Source organism: Alosa pseudoharengus, unplaced genomic scaffold (assembly GCF_046254945.1).
Source record: "Alosa pseudoharengus isolate Yale_2024_CS ecotype anadromous, Long Island Sound unplaced genomic scaffold, YU_APseudo_1.1 YU_APseudo_1.1_scf_1, whole genome shotgun sequence".
Lineage (NCBI taxonomy): Eukaryota > Metazoa > Chordata > Actinopteri > Clupeiformes > Clupeidae > Alosa > Alosa pseudoharengus.
In genome coordinates, this window is record NW_027468564.1 from 12626085 (window position 1) to 12651412 (window position 25328).

The 25328-nt window shown below is 45.4% G+C and overlaps 1 protein-coding gene across 1 annotated transcript; it reads left to right on the forward strand.

The window, feature by feature from the left end:
- Window positions 1–1630: 1630 nt before the first annotated feature.
- Window positions 1631–23747, forward strand: LOC143137449 (ribonuclease inhibitor-like). Its single transcript, XM_076297648.1, has 3 exons — window positions 1631–1800; window positions 10558–10728; window positions 23535–23747. Exons 1-3 carry the CDS (start codon window positions 1682–1684, stop codon window positions 23719–23721), a joined length of 477 nt encoding a protein of 158 aa, XP_076153763.1. The 5' UTR covers window positions 1631–1681; the 3' UTR covers window positions 23722–23747.
- Window positions 23748–25328: the final 1581 nt, after the last annotated feature.

The following is a 25328-nucleotide window of genomic DNA, read 5'->3' on the forward strand; positions in this document are numbered from 1 at the left end:
CGAGGTTACAGCCAAACAAAACACCTGTGATTATATCATTACCCAACACTCCTACTCACACAATTTCAAATTGCTTAATCTCTTTTCAGCCTTGGTAACTGAATACTAAAATTAAACTTAGGTTGATTGTCAGTTATCAGTCTTATCCTGTGGGTCATGTGGACTGCTGTTATTTTCTTATAACTTAATATAAAGCATAGTTTGGATTGGATTCTGATTAGCAGTCAGTGGTTTAGCTACTCTCCACCTCAGCCTCTCCAAGGTCTTTATGCTCTCTCCTGGTTGACCAATGCCTACCCTGCAACGTGGTTTGTTTGTACACATCACTTGAATTCATGAAACACATGAATTTTACTTCAAATGTTAATAGAAAGAATTGTCAGTGTGATTTATTAATGTGTTCCCTACATGCATTTAAAATAAATGATTAATCAATTCAGTATCTGAATATATTTGATTGCTATTTTTCAACTGGGTCAGAGTTTGTGGAAATTAGAAAATTGTAGTTCTGGATGGTAAACATTAATCTCAGTTTAGCATTATTTTTGTGGGGATGAGTCATCAGGTAGTAAATAAACAGTACAAACCAGTGGTCCATTTTTCTGGCTGGAAGATAGTTTGACTTAAAAAATAAATAAATAATATCTCATTATTGCATTTGATATAACCTCAGCTAACAATTGGTGTTGGGAAACGGCAACATTGCTAAATGACCATAGGGCCACGTTATGGCCACGTTGCTCAAGTCACCAAATGGCAACGTTACCAAATGACCATAGCGCCACGTTGCGGCCACGTTATTTAGACCACTAAATGGCAACGTTGCCAAATGACCATAGGGCCACGTTATGGCCACGTTGCTCAAGTCACCAAATGGCAACGTTACCAAATGACCATAGCGCCACGTTGCGGCCACGTTATTTACACCACCAAATGGCAACGTTACCAAATGACCGTAGGGCCACGTTATGGCCACGTTGCTCTAGTCACCAAATGGCAACGTTACCAAATGACCATAGGGCCACGTTATTTACACCACCAAACGGCAACATTACCAAATGACCTTAGCGCCACGTTGTGGCAACGTTGCTCAAGTCACCAAATGGCCACTTCATAGTGGCAACGTTGTGGCCACGTTGCAGGAAGGTTGCCAGAATGTTAGTTGGCCGTGACCAACTGGCAACTTATAGGCAACGTGGCTGTTTAGTTGTGTGTTAGCTGGGCGGTCGCCTCGCGTCTTCCCTGCCCACCAGTGACCAGTCTCCGCTGCTGGTCCTGCTAAGAGGTGGGTTGTGTTTGTGTGTCGCCTAAAATGTACTGTAGCCTACGGTTTGTTTTACACATTCTTTTAGCGACCTAGTGGAACAGTCAACGTAGACTAAACCTAACATTTAGACTAGTTAACACGGAGGATTTTTTCTTGAAAGAAAAGTCGATCTCCATGGACTGAACCTGATGGGCTCAACCGATTGTGTTTTGTGGTTCGACTGCACTGCGCTGGCCTACAGTATATCATATGTGACGTGTTAAGTTGAAATCTTCACTCCGGGATTTCATGACATATCTGGTGTGTACAGGCTTTTAATTATAAAATGCCCCCCCCCCCTTTCTCTCTTTCTCTCTCAGACTCAGCAAATGTGGTGTGTCAGATGAAGGTTATGTTTGTCTGGCTCTGGCCCTGATGATAAACCCCTCCTGTGTGAAAGAGCTGTATGTGAACAACAATCATTCTGGAGGATCAGCACAGAAGCTGTTATCTGCTACACTGGAGGATCCTCACCGCAAAGTTGAAACACTTCAGTATGTAATCTAGAGAACCAGAAACATCAAGTTGTAGTCTGGATTTATTTGTTTATTTAAATTGTATGTGTTTGTTTATTTATTTATACATACATACATACTTACAAGGGTAAGAATTTCACGGCGGCCACGACAGCCATGGCCATCGATGCCCCTTGCGTTTGCCGTGATGCCCCTTTGAAAATCAGAGGTTTACAGGCCACAGTGGCCTTGGTGCCCCCTTCTTTCAATATTTTGCTTTGCATCAGACTAATAGCTATTTTTATTTAGCCTATAGCCTGTCAAAATAATCTTAGCATTCACAGCGCAAATTAATTTTGTCTTTTACGCAGTGGAGTGAAAGAAAGTGCGTCCAAAATCACCCATTCTTCTCAGTTGAACTGCTCCCGAAGTAGCCTACTCATCACACAGACATCAGAAGTATCACATCACATGAAAGAGCTTTTTTTCAGCTTTTAAACGATGTTAGCTGCTAATTGCTGTGGTGAACGGTTTGCGAGGAAAGTAAATATTATAAGGGTAAGGCTATTTGCACCCCTGGTACAATTAGCAGTGTATGCTCTTCGTACCCTGGTGCAATTAGAAGTGAATTATATTCATACCCCGGTGCACACAGCAATGTGTCCTATTAGTACCTCGTCTGGTACAAATATCAATGTATGCTATTCGTACCCCGGTGCACACAGCAATGTGTTGTTCTATTAATACCCCGTCTGGTACAAATACCAGTGTATGCTATGTGTACCAGTGTATTTATTCTGGCATATTGATCACACAATGTAATAACTAGATGTACCGCAGAGCGGTACAAAATATGAAAATATGATTTTGTGTGTGTGTGTGTGTGTGTGTGTATGTATGTGTGTTTATGTGTTTGTGTGCGTGTTGTGTGTGTCCATGTACTGTTGTACTGTGTGTGTGTGTGCGCATGTGTAGTGTGGGTGTGTGTGTGTTTATGTGTCTTTGTGTATGTGTGTTTTTATATGTGTGTGTGTGTGTGTGTGTGTGTGTGTGTGTGCATGTGTGTGTGTCTTTATGTATGTGTAGATAAATAAAGCAAATCAGGGAACCACCTACTCTTTGCGATAAGTGCCATGCGATCTTTAACAATCATGGTGAGTCAGGACCTCAATTTAACATTCATGCAAAGGAAAACGTCTCCTGCAGTACAGTGTCCCTGTCACTGCAATAGAACATTGGGATTGGTATTTGTTTGGTGGCTTTTGGCCACAGGGAAGAGTGCCACCTACTGGCCAGCCACCAACACCACTTCCAGCAGGAACCTACTCTTGCAAGGAGGTTTCTTATTAGGTACTTACTAAGCCTGCTTAGCTTCAGTAATTCAGCAAAGTCAGGGTATCTGCTGGTCTGGCTGCTGGCTAAAAACAAAAGGTGAAAGGCATATATGATTCTAACCGTCTCACTGAATTGCATTATGCACACTCAATTCTCACTGGTATCTGCTAGACAACAAGTACCAAAACATGATTTCACTAGTTCACATTCCTGAATTTGCATAAAGACATAAAAGCATAATAGAAAAGCATGTTTGGCGAGGTCTCTGGCCATGGTCCTGAAGGGCTTCGCGGAATCGTGCCGGAGTCGACTGCGCAGGCAGGAGTCGGGCAGGATTCCGCCATACACCCCAAAAATTGCATTTGAAGATGAAGGACCCTATGGCCAGAACCACGCTGAGCAAATTCAATGGGAGTGCGCAAGGTGCGCTTCCTCAGATCAGAGATGTGATCTGATATATGAGTGATAGGCGTCGGAGGACCACCGGCCGAGAGTTTTGAGGGCTTGATCGGACAGACCGTTATTTGCCGCAGTGGTGGCTGCACCAATCCTAAAGAATAAGTTGAGTAACGGTCTGCTGGGATTCCGACTTGCGTTAGAACAGCTTTGAGCTGCATTTGAAAACAGAAGCAAGTGACGGAGCGTCCGTCATCTGTATCAAATGGGGGATCTAATGGGGATGCGATAGAGGAACGACTTCAATTAAGACAGCCAGGGGCGCCTGTCGTCTATGGCAGATGGAGGTCTAATGATGATGCAAATGCCAATCTATGAGTTGACACGCAAAACAGCAAACTTGTTTGGCAAGATCCCTAACCAGGGTAAAGGAGTGCTTAGCGGATTGGTCAGACCACCAGCCGCGGTGGTGGCTGTACCAATCCTGAAGTAATGGGAAGCTTGAGAGCTAACTTAACAGGCATGCACTTGCACACATAACATGCACTTAACATGACATGCAAGGCAATGAGCTAGCAGTTGCAGAGCTCGGGGTCAGTGCAGGGGAGTACAGCTTGCAGTTGCAGAGCTCGGGGTCAGTGCAGGGGAGTACAGCTTGCAGTTGCAGAGCTCGGGGTCAGTGCAGGGGAGTACAGCTTGCAGTTGCAGAGCTCGGGGTCAGTGCAGGGGAGTACAGCTTGCAGTAGCGGAGCTCGGGACCAGTGCAGTGGGAATAGAGGACTGATGTAGTTGCTGATGCTCATGGCATGTGATTCGAAGATTTGTGAGTGATTCATAAAGTTAACATTCCAAATTACAAACTACAATTCTGCTGTTTGGCAAGATCCCTAGCCAGGGTCATGGAGTGCTTTGCAGGGATCTTGCAGGAGTGTACTGTGCTGGCAGGAATCAAGCAGGATCCATGTCATGTGATCACCCCAAAAATTGCAACCCAATTGAAGAGACCCTGGCTAGGACCGTGTAGGCTATAGATAAGGTGATATGAAAGGTATCTAAGGCGCCTAGAGTATTCTACTACTCGGGTAGACCGTTATTTGCCTGAATGAAACCTAAACGGTCTGTGCCAATACCAATATGCGTTGGTAGATATCCGAGTTGCCCTTAAAACCAATGAGGGTTTACAGGTTTCTACTTTGCTGTATTAAGTTTGTAGAGAACGCTGAGCTACCTAGCATTATGGTAGCCAATCTAGAGAGTAAATATGAACCTGTAGCAAACACTTTAATAGAGGCAGTTTGCATTCAAGAGCATGAGAAGAAATTTAGAGAATGAGAGCAAGCGGCTAGGCTGGAGTAGGTTAGGCATTGACACATAGATTAGTAAGTGAAGAGCCTGAAGAGCCATCTTGAAGCTAAAACGGATTAATGGATGTTAAGAAACCCATGCTTGGCAGAGTCTATGGCTCAGCCAAATTGCTCTGGGGGGATCGTGCAGGAGTCACTGTGCAGGCAGGAGTCAGCAGGATCCGTGTATACAGCCCAAAGATGAGGGCAACTAAGGCACCTTAAAAAAAGGAAGCAAAAGGGTTTGTAAAGAGCAAACATGAAGAGCGGAAAGAGAAGATTGACCTGGGTGTGATCTGGAAAACATTGTTAGAAGGATGCGGTGACCAGTGTTTCCCACAGAATTGAATTCCAATTGTGGTGGTTGGTTTGCAGAATTAACTTGAATGGAACAGTTTATCAAATTAGCACAGCGTGGTTATGATGCTAACCAGATTAAAGCACAATTTAATACAACCTGGAAAATCATTGTGTGGTGGTCAATGTTGATATTGTGGTAGGCCGCTACAAATAAGTCAATGTATGGGAAACACCGGGTGACCCCATGGGTGGTGGCACCAATCCAGGGAAAGAGGGGTGAGGGAGAACCAGGGACGCGGTCCCTGGCTGGGGAAGAGACACGGGCACGAACGCGGTTCACGCCGGTGGGAGATGATGGGGAAAGGGAAAAGGTAGCGACGCGGTCGCTACAGGGGAGGGGGAGGAGGTTGCACAGCACCCTGGGTCTGCAAAGAGAAGAGGCTTGATTAGCTGGAATAGAGAAAAGAGACCGCAGTAGTGGAAGGCAAGGTAGAGGGCTGCACGCGGGCACCCATAACTTGCTGGGTTGACAAAGCATGTTGCACAAAGGGAGAGACGCCGGAGGAACGGAGCTCCACACTACGGCGCAGGTGCTTGGCTGATTGGCTAGCGGGAGGGAAAGAAAAAGGATTGAGCTCAACACCTTTGACTGAGGACAAGTTTCAGGAGAAAATCGGGAAAGTGTTGGCCTTGATTTGAAATTGAAACATACATTCTTAAACATTTTAGCCAACACCTATCAAGCAATTCAAAATGAGCAAATTACATTTAGCCACCAAGTACAATGGAGACGATAGTAGTCTAGTAGTTGTAGGCTGTTGCTTACAACATGCTTGATGATACAGGCCTAACACCCCAGGATAGTGCGTATAATTACATAGAGTTGTGATAATTGACTTTGAGTAATCCAGGGATAGCAATAGCGCCAATTTAGCAATATGAGGTGCTATGGAAACCAATTAAAATACTGTAGCTAACAGCAAGAAAAGTGGTGAGCAGCACATTATTAGAGAGGATTCCACGGAACAGCAGTGCTACACGCTGGTGTAGGTGCTTCCATGGTCAGCTAGGAGTGTAGCAGAGCAAAGCTACACGCTGCTGTACCTGTGCTCCCATGGTCAGCTAGGGAAGGCTTTAATATGCTGGCACTCTCAACACAGAGGAAGGCGAAAAAACTCCCAAACACTTTAAAGGAGAAAAAATTCCTTCCTTGCCCTCTTAGCAATGAGCGACAGAGCAACAGCTCCTGTGTATCAGCTGCCTTACGGCCAAAGCCGGCATTGAGGTGGGGGTAAAAGCGGCAAAACTGACCTCAACTCCGCATCTCACACACACTGGGACTCCATATTTGTGCATGTCTGGATCAGAATGATACCAGATTGTTGCGGCACAGAATCTGGTCGAATGACAGTTCAGCCTGGTGTTCATTAAAGGTTAGCATCATGAACACCGCAGCACAATGCGTTCAATACTAATGCATGTTAAACTGTTCTTATCACAAATCAAATGCCGAGATAAGACTCTTTAAACAGGCAAAGTGGTAGCAGTCAGCAACATGTAGATGTGTTAGCTGTAGAACGCAGCTGAGTTTGTTAGCTGTTTGTTATGTAGGTCTACTACTGATCTTTAATGAGATCTACTAAAATCAAAACAGTAGGCTAGGTAATTTTAGCTAACGTTATACAATTATCCTTGGCAAACGGCAGCAGTTTGTAGCATAGTACCAACTTCATGTGTAGGCTAACCATTAGCCATCTGCAATGAGGGAAGCTAGTTGCTTGCTAAAACAAACAAAGTGGCAAGAGATGTAACGTGTTAGAAGTTACAAGCTGGGACCCATGCAAATCACGGAATACAGGCACATTGGCTACTGAAGCAAATTTGAGTGACAAACAACTTAGGATAGACAACACGTTGGTTAACACAATTCCAAGCAAACTTTACCAAAGAACCACGAAGGACTGGAAGCCTGATTTATCAGAAATGTCACGTCTATATAACATGGCCGCTTGTAGGGATGTAACGGTATGAAAATTTAACCTCACGGTTATAGTGACCAAAAGAATCACGGTTTTCGGTATTATCACGGTATTTTTAAAAGTGTGTTAAATATGTTCAGAAAGCACTGATAGGCCTACACAAGCTGAAATAGTTTCAAAAAGTGTCCCGTTCAGTTTTTCATGTTTAATTGGCTATGTGCTTATCGCTTAAAGGGGTGGTTCAGGATTTTGGACATAAGACCTCATTTCCAAGTAAGCAAGTGTGATATTCATCAGTGGAGACCGTTTTCAACACATTTCATCCAGTCCTTGTAATTGCAGAGTTCGCAGGTGCTAGGCTAGCGCAAGTCAACGGTATGTGCTAGCCTGCCACTAAAGACAGTTTTACCCACTCCAAAGTACACCCGAGGCAAATTCCAGACAATCGATGTAAATGTCTGTGTTGATAGAATAGTGTAAGAAATACAACTACCCTCGCATCGCGTTGCAATAGTTATACTTTGGTCCCTGAAGTTGGTAGTAGTCATTTTGCATCTCAGCAGCGGACTGATATTATCAAGGCTACTACTAAGTATCCCCATTGGGGTGCGCTTTACTGTTTACTTTTCGCCGCAGTACTACTAACCGGAGCAAGTATAATTCCGTCGTGGTAAGAAACTAATCCCTCAAAATGTAATGCGATCGTTGAAATGCAAGGATAGAATAACGTTAGAAATAACAGTATCAATACAGACATTTACATCGATAGTCTGGCGTTATAATTTATTTGCCTCGGGTGTACTGTGGAGTGGGTAAGACTGTTTTTAGTGGCAGGCTAGCACATACCGTTGACTTGTGCTAGCCTAGCACCTGCGAACTCTGCAATTAGAAGGACTGGATGAAACGTGTTGAAAACGGTCTCCACTGATAAATATCACACTTGCTTACTTGGAAATGAGGTCTTATGTCCAAAATCCTGAACCACCCCTTTAACTTACCCTACCATGACTTGGAGGTTGCTATTACTGTTATTTGGATCCAATGAGTGAGACCAGGCTTGGAATTTCACCATTCTGGGGGCAAGGCCACTTGGCCTTCAGTTGGGCATATTTGGTGGAGGGCACAAAGGCCACATAGGCTATAAAAAATATCAAAGTTGTATAGCCTATTCACTGCAGTAGACCTGCATCACTGTATGAAACATTACAAAAACATGAAACATGACATATTATATAGAACTGCAAATCATCTGAACATCTAATATTTACAGATATCTAGGCTATATTTAACATTTATTTTATATTTGGCCTGTTAAGGAAATCATGTATTGAACAATTTAAGCACAGTTCAGCTTTAAGAAACTCAAATAGCCTAGATGCATGCTTAGCATTTTGTGATCTACTTTCACAAACTCTTAGTCAGCTGTCCTCTGATTTACCGATATATAGGCGATATTTGTAACATTTATTTTGTATTTGGCCTGTTATGAAATCATGTGGAACAATTTAAACACATTGTAAAACTTAAAGCCCAAATTTGGAGACATCCATGCATGTCGAAATGTAGGCCTACTGCCAATTCAAAAGTGGATTACTCTAGAACGTTACAGGGGACTGCTTTACACCTTTATGTTCGGTAAGGTCTGCTGTTTATTCTGATATATGGTTTGTCGTGTGTTAAACGAAAGGTTCGTGAAGTATTGCACCGAGAGGAATGGGTAGGGAGATGGACTAAAACATTCAGTAGAATTTATGATTAAATTTAATTATATTATTTACGTTTCTCGCGAACCGTTCACCACAGCAATTCGCGGCTAACATCGTTTAAAAGCTGAGAAAAAGCTCTTTCATGTGATACTTGTGATGTCTGTGTGATGAGTAGGCTGCTTCGCGAGTAGTTCAACTGAGAAGAATAGGTGAATTTAGACGCACTTTCTTTCTTGCGCGGTCACTTTCTCCACTGCGTAAAAGAAATTAATTTGCGCTGTGAATGCTAAGATTATTTTGACAGGCCATAGGCTAAATAAAATTTGCTATTAGTAGGATGCAAAGCAGAATATAGAAAGAAGGGCACCAAGGGCACCGTGGCCTGTAAACCTCTGATTTTCAAAGGGACATCACGGTCAACGCAAGGGGCAAAAACTTGGCCGCCGTGAAATTCCTACCCTGAGTGAGACCAAAGTAAGTGTTCGAAATAAAACTTTAGGCTACTGTGTTCTTCTGATAACGTGAGTGGAATGGATTTAATGTGCACACGCGAACATAAAAAGACGCAGAGTGCAAATGATACAGTGCAAGTTTTGCGGTGAAAATGTTCCGCCTTTTAAAATCAGTTGTAGCCTAATCCAATTCGCAGTTAAAACCATCAATTAGACAACAGAATCAGTAGGGTACCAATTTTGCTTCATTGTACCAGGCCTACTGTATGTCAAAAGCAGGCTCGGATGAAGCTGGGAAGGATTAAACACACGGTTTCAACACCGTGATAATCAACCGTGATAATTATGATATTTCAAAAGAAAACGGTAATTGTTATCGTCAACATTTTTATCACGGTTTATCATTATACCGGTAATCGTTACATCCCTAGCCGCTTGCAATGTTCAAGTGTGATTCACGGGATATTTAGCCTACACTGACTTCAGTTCACCCTATGCCTCTAGACAAGCACTCCGTGAGCCTGTAGCTATTAACACAGCCAATGTGACCGAAAAGTTGTTATCTAAAACAAGTAAGGCAAATAGCTAAACAAGTGCCTTCATCTAGTAGGCTAGCCTACATGTTTGTGACATGTATCTCAACATTCAGCAGGAACGAGTGGGCTTTACAAACAGCTCTAATACAAAGCAACAAGATAAGAACTACCTCCCTGCAGTAGTTTCCCACGCAACCTAGACCATGAAAGTCTGTAACAGATAGTGGGCAGCAAGTTCTGCTTGAGACAAGCGAGCAAACCGGTAGTCACTGCGAGCGGAGTAACACCGATGCTGCAACTTCGGCAGGTAGACTGCGAATAAATAACCTGACTGATTGAAGAAGGAGGCGTGGCAAATTCCGTCACGCTCCTCCCGAACTTCCGTTTGTAAAACGCCATTAGTTCATAGATTTCACATGTAAAATACATTTTATACAACCCCACCCCCATCTTGCCTGTTCATAATTCTGAGAAATTCTTGAATTATGTGCATGTACGTGTTTATGTGTGTGTGTGTGTGTGTGTGTGTGTGTGTGTGTGTGCATGCATGTGCTTGTGGCTTGTGGGTGTGCCTGTGTGTGTGCATGTGCATGCATGCATACATGTGTCTACTGTGTGTGTATGTGTTATACGTATGTTTACTGTGAATGTATGTGATCACTTGATTGTGTTGATTTATCGGGGCACATTGTATCCCTTACATTTATCCATCTCTGCAATATTTTGTCTTTATTTGTGTTGTTATGCAGACTTGCTGAATGCAAACTCTCAGAGAAATCCTGTGGAATTGTGGCTGCTGTTCTACGGTCACCAAACTCCCTGACAGAGCTGGACCTAAGTCACAATGACCTGGGGGATTCTGGAGTTCAGCTTCTCTCTAAGGGACTGTCTAGTCCTAACTGCAAACTGCAGACATTAAGGTTGGTGTTAGACATGTCTTTGTAAAGGATTATTGTTAGGACTAGTGTGGCACATTATGGTTTGGTTGGTGTTTTATGTGTCTTAAGGCCTGTCCACACCAAGTCCAATATTTCGGATGAAATTCACACAAAATTAAGCAGGTTAATAAACACAGTTATTCTAATTAGTCTGTACTCACTGAGGATGAAATGAAAATGAAAAAAAAAGCAATAATAAAAAAAAATAAAACTGTCTCGTTTGATGTGGAATTTCGTATGCAATAGAGTTCCTGACTAATTGAATAATGACTTTATAGGGTTCCGATGTCAGCGATGTCATAAGTAGAATGACAAGCAGAAAAGGCTGACAAAATGTATGATATTGTATTGTATGATATTGTATATGAGATATGTCTCATTAGGCCTATATGCCAAAGTCACAAAGAATTTACGTTACATCAGACTTTCCCAGGTGTTCAAGAGTGAGAACTCCACCACAGACAGCTTTCCCCACCTAACCATCATTTCACACAGGGACGTCGTTAGACCTATTTTGGGGGGGCTGAAGCCACCCTAAGATGATCAAAAGCCCCCTAAAAATATATAGTAATAATATATGCGTCCGAATTCACATCCATTATTCTCTGCTGAATAGCTCACGGAGTACTTATATAAGTTTACTTACTTATAAAAGAGCGGAACCGGAGCTTTCCAATAATATTAGCAGCTACAGTATGTGCTGTAATAAATGGTTTGCGTGAAAATTAACGTTGGGCATATATGACATTTCATCATATTTGCATTCACAGCACACAGCGCTTCGTCCATCTCCACCCATTACTGTCGGTGGTATACAGTATCTCACAAAATCAACGCATGGTAAATCATATAGGCTATAAGGATAAACAGTAGACCTTATCGAACACGACAATATGAAACATTCTTTTGTACAGTAGCCGTTCCCGTTCCTGAGTTTTGAAATTGCAGCAACTTTCTACATGGTATCCAACTTTGAGCTGAAATTCTAATGTAGCCTAATAGCAGCCCAAAATAAAGAACCTGCTTTCCATATCAAAGAATCAAAAGTTGATCATGGCATGCACAGAGGCAAAGTGTAAAACACTGGTCTTAACGGGTTGGCCTGTAGCAAGTATTTATATTCATTTTCATCAATGATTGAGTCAGACACAGCTCTCTTGAGTATAGACTTTATCTCCTCACTAAACTTCATTGTGGGATCACTGTGTAAGCGAGTATAAAAGTTAACGTCACCAAGTTGTCTTTCTATTTCTTGTACATAAGCAACCCTGTCCTGAATGACAATTGAACCCCCCTTGTCTGCGGATTTAATCACAATGTCATCATAGCCTATTGTCTTGAAAATTATATAGCCTAGCATAATAGAGGGCCCTTACAATGATCAAAGACCTTAGTAGTAAAATTACACTGAAAATACTAAGGAAGGACTTAGTATACTGAAAGGACTAATTTGATATTTTACAGTGGGTACCAGGCCCGGAGTGGGTAATCGGGAGAATCGGGAGAATTTCCGGTGGGCCGCTTAACTTTTGGGCCGGTCAAAGGAAAAATATTGACATTTGCCACGTTAATCTATCTTCTCTTAAAGTTGGCTATACACGTTCACATTCTATGCCTAACACCACAGCCTCTGCATGGGTTGTTCTCCCCTCCCAAGAAGAGTTAATTGGTTGGGTCCATATAGCCCGTCTTTTCTAAAAAGTTTAGATACCAGCCGGGCCGGCCCTACCGTAGTGATAAGCGTCAGGGAGGATGGATGGTAGAAAGATGCCTTGAGGGACTGAAAAGGCCAGGTAAAAAAGACGAAAAGTATTGGAGGAAAATGCTGCCAAATGTGCCAAGCTTCCAGATTTTTTTTGAAGAAGACAAACATAAGTGGCAACTGGTAAAGAGAGATAGCCATGATTATAGCAGCGTAATTATTGGGATAATGGGCTATGGACGTTGTAGCATTGGCAACCTATTCGCAAGCAACATATTAAATTAATTGAAATATTAGCCTTTTTGTATCATCCAATATGGCGATTCATAGACTTTGCAAATAGCATGCAAATATTGATTACAAAACTCAAGCTTGATCTGTATGCAGTAGTCTAGGCCTAAAAGCAAAAGTAGCCTCTGAGCAGCAGATCAGCCAGTCCCCCGCTGAAAATGATCAGCCCGAAATTAACTATGACTACAGGGACAAGTAGAAAGGATAATAGTTAACCATATGAATTAAAGTTCTTTTATGTAAGAAAGAACTGTATATGACCGCAGTAGCTACGTGATCAACCTATATGCCTTGTTTGCTCAGAAGTGGGTGTAGTAAAGGAGTAAATCACCAAACAACAACATGATAGCTGACCCATGCAAAAAAAAAACATGTAAACAATAGTTCAATATGCCTCTTAGTGTAATTGTGGGATACATTTCAAATGCTTTATTTCTTCCTTCCTGTTTTTGTTATCAACCTTATCAACTTATCCTTGTGGAATAGTGGAATATTGGTAGCCTACTAATAAAAACTACAGAATAGTAAGAGCTGAAATGTTGCTTTATTTATCTAATTTCCACCACCACTAAAAAAGTGGGCCGGTCTTGGGCGTGAAACTCCCGGGCTGAAAAGTGGCCCCACTCCGGCCCTGGTGGGTACTATTAATTGAAATCCCTAATCCCTAACTTCACAACAGTTCATGAAATGTGGGGTGATGACAGCAACCCCCCTGCCACTGGCAAGATAGGCGTACAATATCAGTCCCCGCACACTGTTGTTATAATTAGCAATATAATCAGCATGGTGACATGGTGTCCCTGTTAATATAAATTCATTGAAGCCCTTTTAAGGTGTGATGATTTTTTCGACGGGCTCTATAGAATGGAATCTTACTGCAACAATGAACAGAGAACTTATCGATGCACATGATGTGCATGAAAAGAAAAATTATGTTTATTGACAGAAATGGAATGTGCATCATGTTAGTTTAGAATAGGCTATTTAGGTATTTTAACCCAGGATGCAGTGCAGCCTGCCATAGTTTTATAGGCTATGCTGATGTAACCTGCGTTGTTGAACCTGCTCGATTCAGCCCTGCACACGTCCGGACTCGAACCCGCAAATAGCATCACCTCGGATCGGGAGGCGAGCGCGCTAACAATTGAGCCAATAGCCCAGGCTACTGGCTCGCATGCCAGCAGCACTCTTGAGGCGTTGGGGAGTGAGGTTTACCAACGTTCCACAAGCACAGCTAAGCTAGCTGGCATCCGTTACACTGACAAGTGCTGCAGATCAGTCTCTGATAGCCTAGAATCTAGACGCACCCTAGCGGCGGCAAATTAATTTGCTCACCCTGTATGTCTAGTATCAAACCATAGGGATTTCTATTGGCTGACACCGTGGACGTCATCCAGTCACAGCGCTCTATTTTGTTAGAGAGTATTAAGGCGGCTTAACAGGATAACGACAGTCCTGCGACGGTGAACAACAAGGAAGGTGGCTATGGCGAACGAGGAGCGGTTGTTTGAATCGGCGTTGGCGTCAACTTTGGAGGAGTTGGACTTGTGCTTTTCTTTGAAAGTTGAGCAACACAATGCATTTAAGTCATTCCTTTCGAAGAAGGATGTATTTGCCGTTTTGCCGACCAGATAAGGATATGGTCGTAGCGCTGGCCTATTGCATGCCTAGGCAGTTTGAAAGACAATTCTCTGCCCGCCCCTTGGATTAAGCGAGGTGAATGGTTCGATTCCAGACTATACATTTCAATGGTATAGGATGGCCCGCCAGGCTAAGTCTCTGAGGCTATGCCCTCTGCTTCTTAGCAGACTTTTAAACATAGCCTGTGTTATGTAACTGGAGTTGATTTATGTTTTATGTAATGGGATAAATATTATTTATGTATGGATTTCTATGCAACGTCACAAAAACATGCGTGCGCAACAATGCTCTCCATGAAAAGAATAAAATGAGTTTTTGTGCTGAAAACTGCACCAATTCGAAATCACGATGGTTAGATTGTTCAATATCGGAATGCATGTCTTCGCCAAAAATGACAAAATACGATGTTATATTAATAATGCAAATGAACGGCAAACTCTGAAATATAGTCTGAGATGAGATGTTATTATCATTGAGACAACAGGGGTATACAAAAAAATCTGTTCTCTTTCAAGCATTCATTCGGTATCTCACTATGGGACACGCCCCCTCGCGAGTTCCCCAGAAGCCATTATTTCATTACACCAGCCACCATTGGCTGGACGACTGACGTATGCGACGTGGAGGAGGTACTTCCTCCTCCTTTATATTCTACGGCGCAACGTCATTGCTTCAGTCTAAAACCTCTTCTCGCCCCCAGAGGCTTGCTCTCTCGTATACAGGTGCTGTGGCTTGGTGGCTTAACTGTTCATTGAGCGAGGTAACGACTCGGTCCCCGAACGCTACCTTAACGCCGCTTCATCTTCGAAGAGCACTGGTTTGGACTTGGCTAGTCTGTCTCCAAACAGTAGCCTCTCCCTTGCTAGCCTGTTGCCAAACAGTAGCACGCTAGCCTGTCTCCAAACAGTAGCCCTCTAGCCTGTCTCCAAACAGTAGCACGCTAGCCTGTCTCCAAACAGTAGCCCGCTAGCCTGTCTCCAAACAGTAGCCTCCAAACCCCAAAGCTAGTCTGTCTCCATACAGTAGCTCCAAAGCTAGTCTGTCACCAAACAGTAGCAACCGCTAGTCTGTCCTCAAACAGTAGCGAAACATGTCGACGCCAGTGCCCCCCCTCCCCGCGAGGAAGTGCGAAGCCCCGGCTAGGATGTGTTTGTGTGGGAACAAGATTTCGGCCGCTGACACCCACCAGGTGTGTGCCGCGTGTCTGGGGCTGCAACACGCCCAGACCGTGTTAACATCCCCGGAAGTGTGTGAACACTGCGCCCGACTTTCCCTCCGGTCTCGCCGACGTAGGCTAGCACGCCTAGCTAGTCTCACCGACGACGACCCCATGCTAGGAGCGGATGACCTCCCTCCCCTTGAGTCAGCAACCCTTTCCCAGGAGCCGGCCGGCGCTGGAGAACTGGGCGCTAGCTGGGGCGACCAGCTTGACGCTCTATCGCCTATATCCGACACCGAAGACAGCCCAATGGGGATGCTAGGTGCGACTGGCGAAGCTGAACTCATCTCAGAGGATGACTCCGTCGACCTACTATCCCTGGGGGATGAGGATGGCGACGACTTATTCCTCCCAGCCACTCAGGCTGCTCGCCCGAGCGGCGTGAGTAGTGATAGCACCACCACTGGGGCTGATGAAGCCGCAAGCGGGGGCCTTCACGACGTCTGCAAGAGAGCAGCTGCAAAGCTCGGCGTTCCCTGGCCGGAGGCCCAGAAGGAGACCGTGTCTTCTCGTTACGAGGGAAAGAGGCTCGCGAAGGCTAAAAGCTCCACCAGACAACTGCTGCCCGTCTTCCCCGAGTGCCTCGAGGAAGCCACACGCTCATGGAGCAGCCCATTCTCAGCGAAAATCCCGGCTCAAGGGCTCGCAGCGCTGGAATGGCCAGACATGGAAAGCAGTGGATTCTCCCATCTGCCCCCTGTCGAACCGCTCCCTGGCCGCCCATCTCCACCCCACCCAGAAGTCTGCGATGACCCCCTCGGGACCCGCATTCCCCTCCATAGCCGACAATTTCCAGTCCGCCGTGACTGTAAATAGCTACAAAGCAGTGGCGTCGGCGGTGAGAGCTCTCAACGCCTCATCTCTGCTCATGGCCTACCAAGCCGAGCTGGAGGAAGACTTCTCGTCCGCCCCCAACCAGCCAGCTGTGTGGGACGAAATGTGTGTGGTCACAGACCTCTGCTTACGGCTACACAGGTGTGCGGTGCAAACGGCGGGACGGGCTATGGCCCTCATGGTCTCCCAAGAGAGAGCTCGCTGGCTCAACCTCTCCAGCCTCTCCCACAAGGAGAAGACCCAGCTGCTAGATGTGCCCGTGGACCCCAAAGGCCTCTTTGGACCAGCCGTGGCCACTATGCAAAAGCGGTGTGAGGAAAAGAAACGGGACGGTGAAGCGCTGCAGCTGTGCCTCCCCAGAAAGGCACAAGCCCCCGCTTCCAAACGTCAGCTCCCGACCCAGACTGCCACTCAGGGCCTTGGTAAGACCCCCGAGCTCAAAGGTGCCTGGGTTAAAAAGCCCTTTAACCCTAACGCGACACAGGGAGGTCAGCAAAACCCCCCACCCGCGCAGGGAGCGAGGAAGAAGAAGCGCGCCTAGTACGCGGCTTGCAGGCGAGGGGGGGGGGGGCGAGTCCAGCCAGACGCTCCCCCCTCCTCGACTCACCGGCCCTGTTCCTGGGCCTGTTCAAAGAGGCATGTTCACTGCCCCCCAAGAGGCGTGCAGAGGCCACAGAGGCGCTCGCAGTTCACAGCCCACTGAAGCGGAGAAGAGACCTAAAGGGCCAGTTCGAGCCCCAACAGAGTCTCACAAGCACACACCAGTGCCCCCCTTCAAAAATAAATGTTTCGGTGCGCAGCCAGGCCGAGGGCCGAGGGCGTATCCGTCAAAAGAATGCAAAAAATTGTCAAATGAACAAAAAAAAAAAAAAAAAAGCTCTCACAAAAAGTCACAAGCCATGTTCAGTGGCAATGGCGTGCAATCACTCCCTAATAACGCCACCAGGCGGAGCCAAAGCTCCACCGGGGGCGATGGGCAACATAAGCACGCTAGCGTTGCAGCCATGGAGGTATTATATATAACTGGAGAGAGTGACTAAGTCCCGCCCTCCATACAAATGAATGGCGGAGGCTAGGCTAGTAAATCCGGCCAATTCATAGTCAACGCCATCTTGAACACTGGGGTTCGGATCCAGCGCCAGTCGGCTCTGACCATGCGCCAAGTTACAAAGCTGGAAATGACGCATGGACCAACGTCGATTTTTATTGGATATTCTGTAAAAAGAGAGTCGTCCTCCAGTAAGAGGGTGGCGATAATGCACATAAAGTCCTTGCCTCATAACAAGAAGAAGAAAAAGTTGATCGGGAACGCGCATGGAGTCCGAGTGGAGTAGGCCTGAAGCGCAACTTAATTTCATTGGATAACACAGCGGCTCTAACTAAGAGCGGTCTGCCTCACTGATCTATTATAGATCAGTGGGTCTGCCTGCTGTCCTGCTGCAAATATGCATTCGAACATGACGTGAAATATCCGTAGTCGAACTATAAATAAACTATTCGGTTTTTAGTGCCAAGTGTAGCGCATTTTTACAGTCTATGATTAGTTTGTTTTTTATTTTATTGTTTGCCATCTCAGCGGGTGCTCTAAACGTATTTTAGCGTTGGCCCATGACCAAATCAAGCCAATAATAGCCAGTAGCCACAATAATGACTGGAGCCAGAGCCCTCAATAGCCACCCTGTTTTGAAAATTATATTGAAGATAGTATTGAAGATAACGCACAGAACGGTCAGCCTGAGCGGACAATTACGTCCCCAACTCATCTAAAATGTGGTGTCTTTACTTTGAGTTGTACACCGCAGATGGTAAAGTAACAGTTAAAGAGAATGTTGTCTGCGGACTCAGCAAAAAACAGTTTACTTACGCATCCACGACATCCAATCTTCGCGCTCACCTGTGAAATTACCATCCAAATGAGGCAGCGGTGTCAGAGGCACAGTAGACGACCAGAGCATCGCCAGGCGTCCAACATCGTATGATTGCATACTTTCCGTAAATCCTAAATTATGTCCAGGGTCTGCTATTTACTTAGGCTGCAAAGCACAGGTATTTATTTGAGGTAGACTTATTCGAGGCAGACCTTTATTTCTTACTTTGTACGTTATTGTGAGACATGCGTTTTGTTTGGAGCGGCATACCAGGCTATCAAACGCAGACGATTTTCGGTTTTGGTATGGGATTTAATTTACTTTTTGACTTTTATTACATAGTTAAATGTTGAGACTGATGGGCATTTAAATCTAGAGGGTATTTGATGATCACTGTAAAGTTTCGTGTAGTGGAAAAAGTGTTGGAATTTCCAGCTGTTTATTGCGAGACAAGGCCTTTCCTTCATTCATTGAACGTGCGCTGTGATCTAATGGAAACCTTATTGCATAGCGAAGTAGCCTAAATTGAACTTTTTTTTAAATTATGCATGGTTTACTTTTTTATTAAATTCGTAGGCTGGAATGCCTCGCGGCAATAATTGTGTTTAAATGTAGTAGCCTAGTGCTTCAGCCTCTGGCAAGCTCCAAAGGGGGCGGCAATAGGTTGAGAGCAACGTGTTGGAGACCCATGGTGTAACGAGACAAGGTCTTTATGCCGCTGTTGTGTAGTTTATTGTCTTTAATCATGTTTAGGCTATGTTTGTTCGGGACAAACAACAACGAAACAAGATCAATACAATTTAATTTATTTGTTTATTTGTCATATGATGGATAAACAACCATAATATGCACGTCTTCTCATAGGATCCTCAAGAAATACGCACTGAATAACGTTTGGCTGTAGCCGCCGGATAGGTACCCGCCCACCAACATGTACGCGCATGAGAGCTCGTGCCCAACACGGATTTTCGTGCATGGAGCTGGTTCCAAATGCAGCATGTTAGCATACGCCATTTGAAAATGGCGTATGCTAACATGCCGAAGCTAATCTGCACGCTCTTGACCCCCTGGTTGCAGCCCACGCCAGCTCGGTCGCGCCAGTTAGCGCCACTAGATGGCGTCATTTTGCCACTGACCGAGCGCATCCAGTACTGGCGGATGTACGTGAAGTCAGACTGGATAATAAAGATTATAGCGAAAGGCTACCGCCTACAGTTCGCTACACCCCCACCCCCGTTCAATGGGATTGTACAATCCCACGCTACAGGGGAACCTGCCCGTGTTCTACGGGGGGGAAATAATTTCCCTGTTAAACAAACAAGCGATCAGAGTAGTCCCCATCGAGCAAAGCAGTCACGGTTTTTACTCGGGGTATTTTCTGGTCCCAAAGAAAGGGGGGGGGGCTTGCGCCCGATATTGGACCTGCGTGCACTGAACAGATACCTAAGAATGTACAGGTTCAGGATGCTAACCAACGACGCATTAATGCGCTTCGTGCGCCCGGGCGATTGGTTCACCTCAGGGGATCTGACCGATGCGTTCCTACACGTCACGTTGGCACACAGACTGATCTTATGGAGCAGCACACAGCTCCTGTCGTTGAAAGCCACACACGTCCCCGGTGTATTGAATTTGGGTGCAGATTTATTATCCAGGGGCAACCCCCGCTACGGAGACTGGAAACTCCACAGCGATGTGGTGGCTCAAATCTGGTTGCGAACGGGTCGAGCGAAAGTGGACTTATTCGCCTCAGAGGAGAATGCGCAATGTCCGATGTTTTTCTCCCTGCGCGATCAGAAACCCCCGTTAGGGATGGATGCTTTGGCCCACCAGTGGCCACACGTCCTGCTCTATGCCTTCCCTCCGTTGGAACGGATCACTCCAACGCTCGCCAGGGTGCGGGAACAGAGCCTCTCACTCATTCTCGTAGCCCCGCTCTGGCCAGGGAAACCCTGGCTAGCAGAAATAGTCCCGTTACTCCACTCCCCACCGTGGCCGCTGCCCCCCCGCAGGGACCTGCTGTCCCAAGCGAACGGGGAAATATTTCACCCTCATCCAAAGCGCCTGGCCCTCTGGGTTTGGCCCGTGAAAGGCTGAATCTGACAGCTGCAGGACTGCCCTGCAATGTCATAGCGACCATTCAGAGCGCTAGGGCGTCATCAACTAGGACGTTGTATGATAGCAAATGGCGTGTATTTAATGACTGCTGCATTAAAACAGGGACGATAGCCTTCCAGTGCTCTGTGTACATTATCCTTACGTTTCTGCAAGACTTACTGGATAAAAACAAGTCCTTCTCCACTGTAAAAGTTTACCTGGCTGCCATCTCGGCCTGCCATGTAGGTTTTGGGGACAAAACAGCGGGCCAGCACCCTCTCATACGTCAATTTATGAAAGGGGCTCAACGCCTCCGAAGGTTTTCAACCCGTCACTGTCGTGTCGGCCGATTGAACTATTTGCGTTTAACCCACCGCCTTTCGCCTCCCCGGAGCAGGAGCGGCTGAATGCGCTCTGTCCGGTCAGGGCGTTGCGTGCGTACGTGGACAAAACAGCGGAGTTAAGGAAAACGGAACAGCTGTTTGTGTCTTGTGCAAAGTCACATCTGGGTAGACCGCTCACTAAGCAGCGTCTATCACAATGGATTGTGGCGGCTATTGCCCTGGCATATACGACTAAGGGGTTACAACCCCCAGTCGGTTTACGAGCCCATTCCACTCGAGGAATATCGACATCATGGGCTTTATTTCAGGGCTTCCCCATAGAGGATGTATGCTTGGCAGCGTGTTGGGCAAACCCGACAACGTTTGTCAGGTTTTACAGACTTGATGTCACTGCCCCGACTTTGGCGCATTCAGTGTTAGGCACTGGGACGCCGGGGGCGCATTGATGTTGTTGGGGATCGCAAGCTTGTCTGGCAATCCGGGAGTCACGATATCCCATAGTGAGATACCGAATGAATGCTTGAAAGAGAACTTAAGGTTACTCACGTAACCCCGGTTCTCTGATAGCATGAGTGAGGTATCTCACCAGACCACCCTCCTTGTCGGTGGCGAGAAGAGGTTGGTTAGCTAGACTGAAGCAATGACGTTGCGCCGTAGAATATAAAGGAGGAGGAAGTACCTCCTCCACGTCGCATACGTCAGTCGTCCAGCCAATGGTGGCTGGCGTAATGAAATAATGGCTTCTGGGGAACTCGCGAGGGGGCGTGTCCCATAGTGAGATACCTCACTCATGCTATCAGAGAACCGGGGTTACGTGAGTAACCTTAAGATTGTAGCTTACAGCAGCCGACTATTAAGTTTATAACGTTGTGGACGGCCACCAAGCGTCTTCTGCCCCACGGCTGCGCGCGCATCTTGTTTTGTTGGTAAAGGAGCACTCGCGCGCATCTAGTTTTGTTGGGTCGCACTCGCAGTCGCTGCCTAGCAACCGGGACAGTTGGAAAACAGAGAAGACATGAAGCTACACGGTTTTGACAGTGGGATGAAAAAGTTACTAAAAAGGCTAACGTTACAAGCTGTCATAACAGTTCAGTCTACTGTAGTAAAGTTAGGTCGTACAGTCACTGAGGTCGATAGTCACGTATTATTTTCAGTATGAGTCTGTTGAGTCGACATTGCGGAGGTAAGCAGTTAGTAGCTGGATGTGGCAGTTGTTTGAGGGAAGACGTTAACGTTAGTCATTTGACTGAAGCGGTAAGTGCTAGTGCTAACTAGATCAGCAAGAGAGTATTAACACATTCCGGTACAAACGTCTTGGGAGCTGTTTACTGTCGATCGGGAAGGACAGAGAAGAGGGAGGCTGCCATAGTGAGACTAAGTTAACGTTAACGTTACAACTTGGTGGACGTTGGAAAAGCCTCGAGTGGAAACCGTTAGCCTGGAAGCTCATCGCTCGCGCAGCCAACCTTCCCAACTCAACAGCGATTCTCAGGGCAACGGTCGCCTCGTGTCTTCCCTGCCCACCAGTGACCAGTCTCCGTTGCTGGTCCTGCTAAGAGGTGTGTTGTGTTTGTGTGTCGCCTGAAATGTACTGTAGCCTACGGTTTGTTTTACACATTCTTTTAGCGACCTAGTGGAACAGTCAACGTAGACTAAACCAGACATCCCAAGTCTCCCGGAAGTTCCGGGAGTCTCCCGTATATTGATAAAGGCTCCCTGACGCCTGCAAATTAGATAAAATCTCCCGGAATTTAGAGTGAGCGATCAAGAGCGAGCATTCGAGACCGCGTGTGCATCTGAGTGTAGCGCGCACACGACGGGAGAGAGAGAGAGAGGGGGGTGGTGCGTGTGTGCCTGAGCGCATCCAAGAGAAAGAGAGCATCCTGATTGGCCTGTTTCGCTAAATCAACCAATCAGTTTTCAGTGTAGGCGGGCTTTAATTGATCTCTTTTCTCCTTAATTAATCAGTTCAGTGTATGAATAAGAGCGTCATAGCAGAGTCAGTGCCTCAAAAAAAACGAAAATGTAGGCTACCCTTGTCTCATAAGAGTAAAAAATAATGATAGGCCTAGTCTTGCACGCTGCCCTGTTTGTAACAGTGACTTTAGCATTGCCCATGCCAGGTGAAATGATTGCAAAAGACAGGTTGAGGTGAGTTTAAGTGCCAATTAATGTGCATATTATTCAGGCCTATAGCCTAGATGGCTAGTTGCCAAGGCTACACCAAACTACCAAAGGCTACACCAAACTACCAAAATCTAAATATTTTCTATCTATAGGCCTTCCTTATTTGGTGTAGGCCGACTGACTAGGCTAAAGTTTTTTTTTTTTCTTCGGAGGGGGGGTGGGGGGGGGGGGGGGGGGGGTCGTGATACCTCCCTGAAATGACTTTTTGCAGGTTGGGATGTCTGCTAAACCTAACACGTAGACTAGTTAACAAGGAGTATTTTTCTTGAAAGACACTCGTTTGAACGGCCATCACTAACGTTATCGTAAAGTCTGTCGGTCTCCATGGACTGAACTGATACATTGATGAACTCTTGTCACAGCAAAGTGTGTGTGTGTGTGCATGTGTGTGCGTGCGTGCATGGATGGGATGGATGAGTGACCTGACCTGATGGGCTCAACCGATTGTGTTTTGTGGTTCGACTGCACTGCACTGGCCTACAGTATATCATATGTGACGTGTTAAATATACATCTTCACTCCGGGATTTCATGACGTATCTGGTGTGTACAGGCTTTTAATTATAAAATGCCCCCCCGCCCCCCCTTTCTCTCTTTCTCTCTCAGACTCAGCAAGTGTGGTGTGTCAGATGAAGGTTATGTCTGTCTGGCTCTGGCCCTGATGATGAACCCCTCCTGTGTGAAAGATCTGTACGTGAACAACAATCATTCTGGAGGATCAGCACAGAAGCTGTTATCTGCTACACTGGAGGATCCTCACCGCAAAGTTGAAACACTTCAGTATGTAATCTAGAGAACCAGAAACATCAAGTTGTAGTCTGGATTTATTTGTTTATTTAAATTGTATGTGTTTGTTTATTTATTTATATACATACATACATACTTACAAGGGTAAGAATTTCACGGCGGCCACGACAGCCATGGCCATCGATGCCCCTTGTGTTTGCCGTGATGCCCCTTTGAAAATCAGAGGTTTACAGGCCACAGTGGCCTTGGTGCCCCCTTCTTTCAATATTTTGCTTTGCGTCAGACTAATAGCTATTTTTATTTAGCCTATAGCCTGTCAAAATAATCTTAGCATTCACAGCGCAAATTAATTTTGTCTTTTACGCAGTGGAGTGAAAGAAAGTGCGTCCAAAATCACCCATTCTTCTTAGTTGAACTGCTCCCGAAGTAGCCTACTCATCACACAGACATCAGAAGTATCACATCACATGAAAGAGCTTTTTTTCAGCTTTTAAACGATGTTAGCTGCTAATTGCTGTGGTGAACGGTTTGCGAGGAAAGTAAATATTATAAGGGTAAGGCTATTTGCACCCCTGGTACAATTAGCAGTGTATGCTCTTCGTACCCTGGTGCAATTAGAAGTGAATTATATTCATACCCCGGTGCACACAGTAATGTGTCCTATTAGTACCTCGTCTGGTACAAATATCAATGTATGCTATTCGTACCCCGGTGCACACAGCAATGTGTTGTTCTATTAATACCCCGTCTGGTACAAATACCAGTGTATGCTATGTGTACCAGTGTATTTATTCTGGCATATTGATCGATCACACAATGTAATAACTAGATGTACCGCAGAGCGGTACAAAATATGACCGCCGCCCAGTCCAGGACATTTTTTCCACAAAAATAAGTCATGCTTGTCAAATTGTGTTCATTTCCTAATTTGTTCCTTTTTTGTGTGTTTGTAATTGAGTGTGTGCAGAGTGTGTGGTTGTTTTTGTGTATATGTGTTTTGTGTGTGTTTTTGTGTGTGTGTGTGTGTGTGTGTGTGTGTGTGTGTGTGTGTGTGTATGTATGTGTGTTTATGTGTTTGTGTGCGTGTTGTGAGTGTCCATGTACTGTTGTACTGTGTGTGTGTGTGCGCATGTGTAGTGTGGGTGTGTGTGTGTTTATGTGTCTTTGTGTATGTGTGTTTTTATATGTGTGTGTGTGTGTGTGTGTGTGTGTGTGTGTAGTCAGATTTTTTTTTTTTTTTTTTTTCGCATGTCCAAATTTCCGTCAATGATTCCCGGGACACTGAAAGACCGGGGTAGATGAAACTTGGTGGGCATGTAACCCCATATGGATAGCATGGAACCATCGTTTTTCGTTTTGATCTGTAGCCCCCCCGCTGGACTGCACCCCCCGAAAGGAGGGTAGGGCAGACACAGTTTTCTGTGAATATCTCGAGAACCGTAAGGTTTAGGAGCACCTTTTTTTTTTTTGTATGTTGATCTCAAGGGGCCATGTCAACCCATTCCATAACCACTCATTTCATGTATAGCGCCACCTAGTTAAACACAAAAAAGTAAAAATGAGGTGTTGTAATCGCAGGTATCTGTGACCTAACTTAGCTAACAGTGGAAGTACTAAGGGCAGGCTGCTAAACGTATCCAAAACGCTAACAGT

Coding starts and splice junctions, on each gene's coding strand:
- LOC143137449 (XM_076297648.1), top strand. CDS start 1,682: ATGATAAACCCCTCCTGTGTGAAAGAGCTGTATGTGAACAACAATCAT. Junction 1,801..10,557: donor CGCAAAGTTGAAACACTTCA/GTATGTAATCTA, acceptor GTTGTTATGCAG/ACTTGCTGAATGCAAACTCT. Junction 10,729..23,534: donor TGCAAACTGCAGACATTAAG/GTTGGTGTTAGA, acceptor TTTCTCTCTCAG/ACTCAGCAAGTGTGGTGTGT.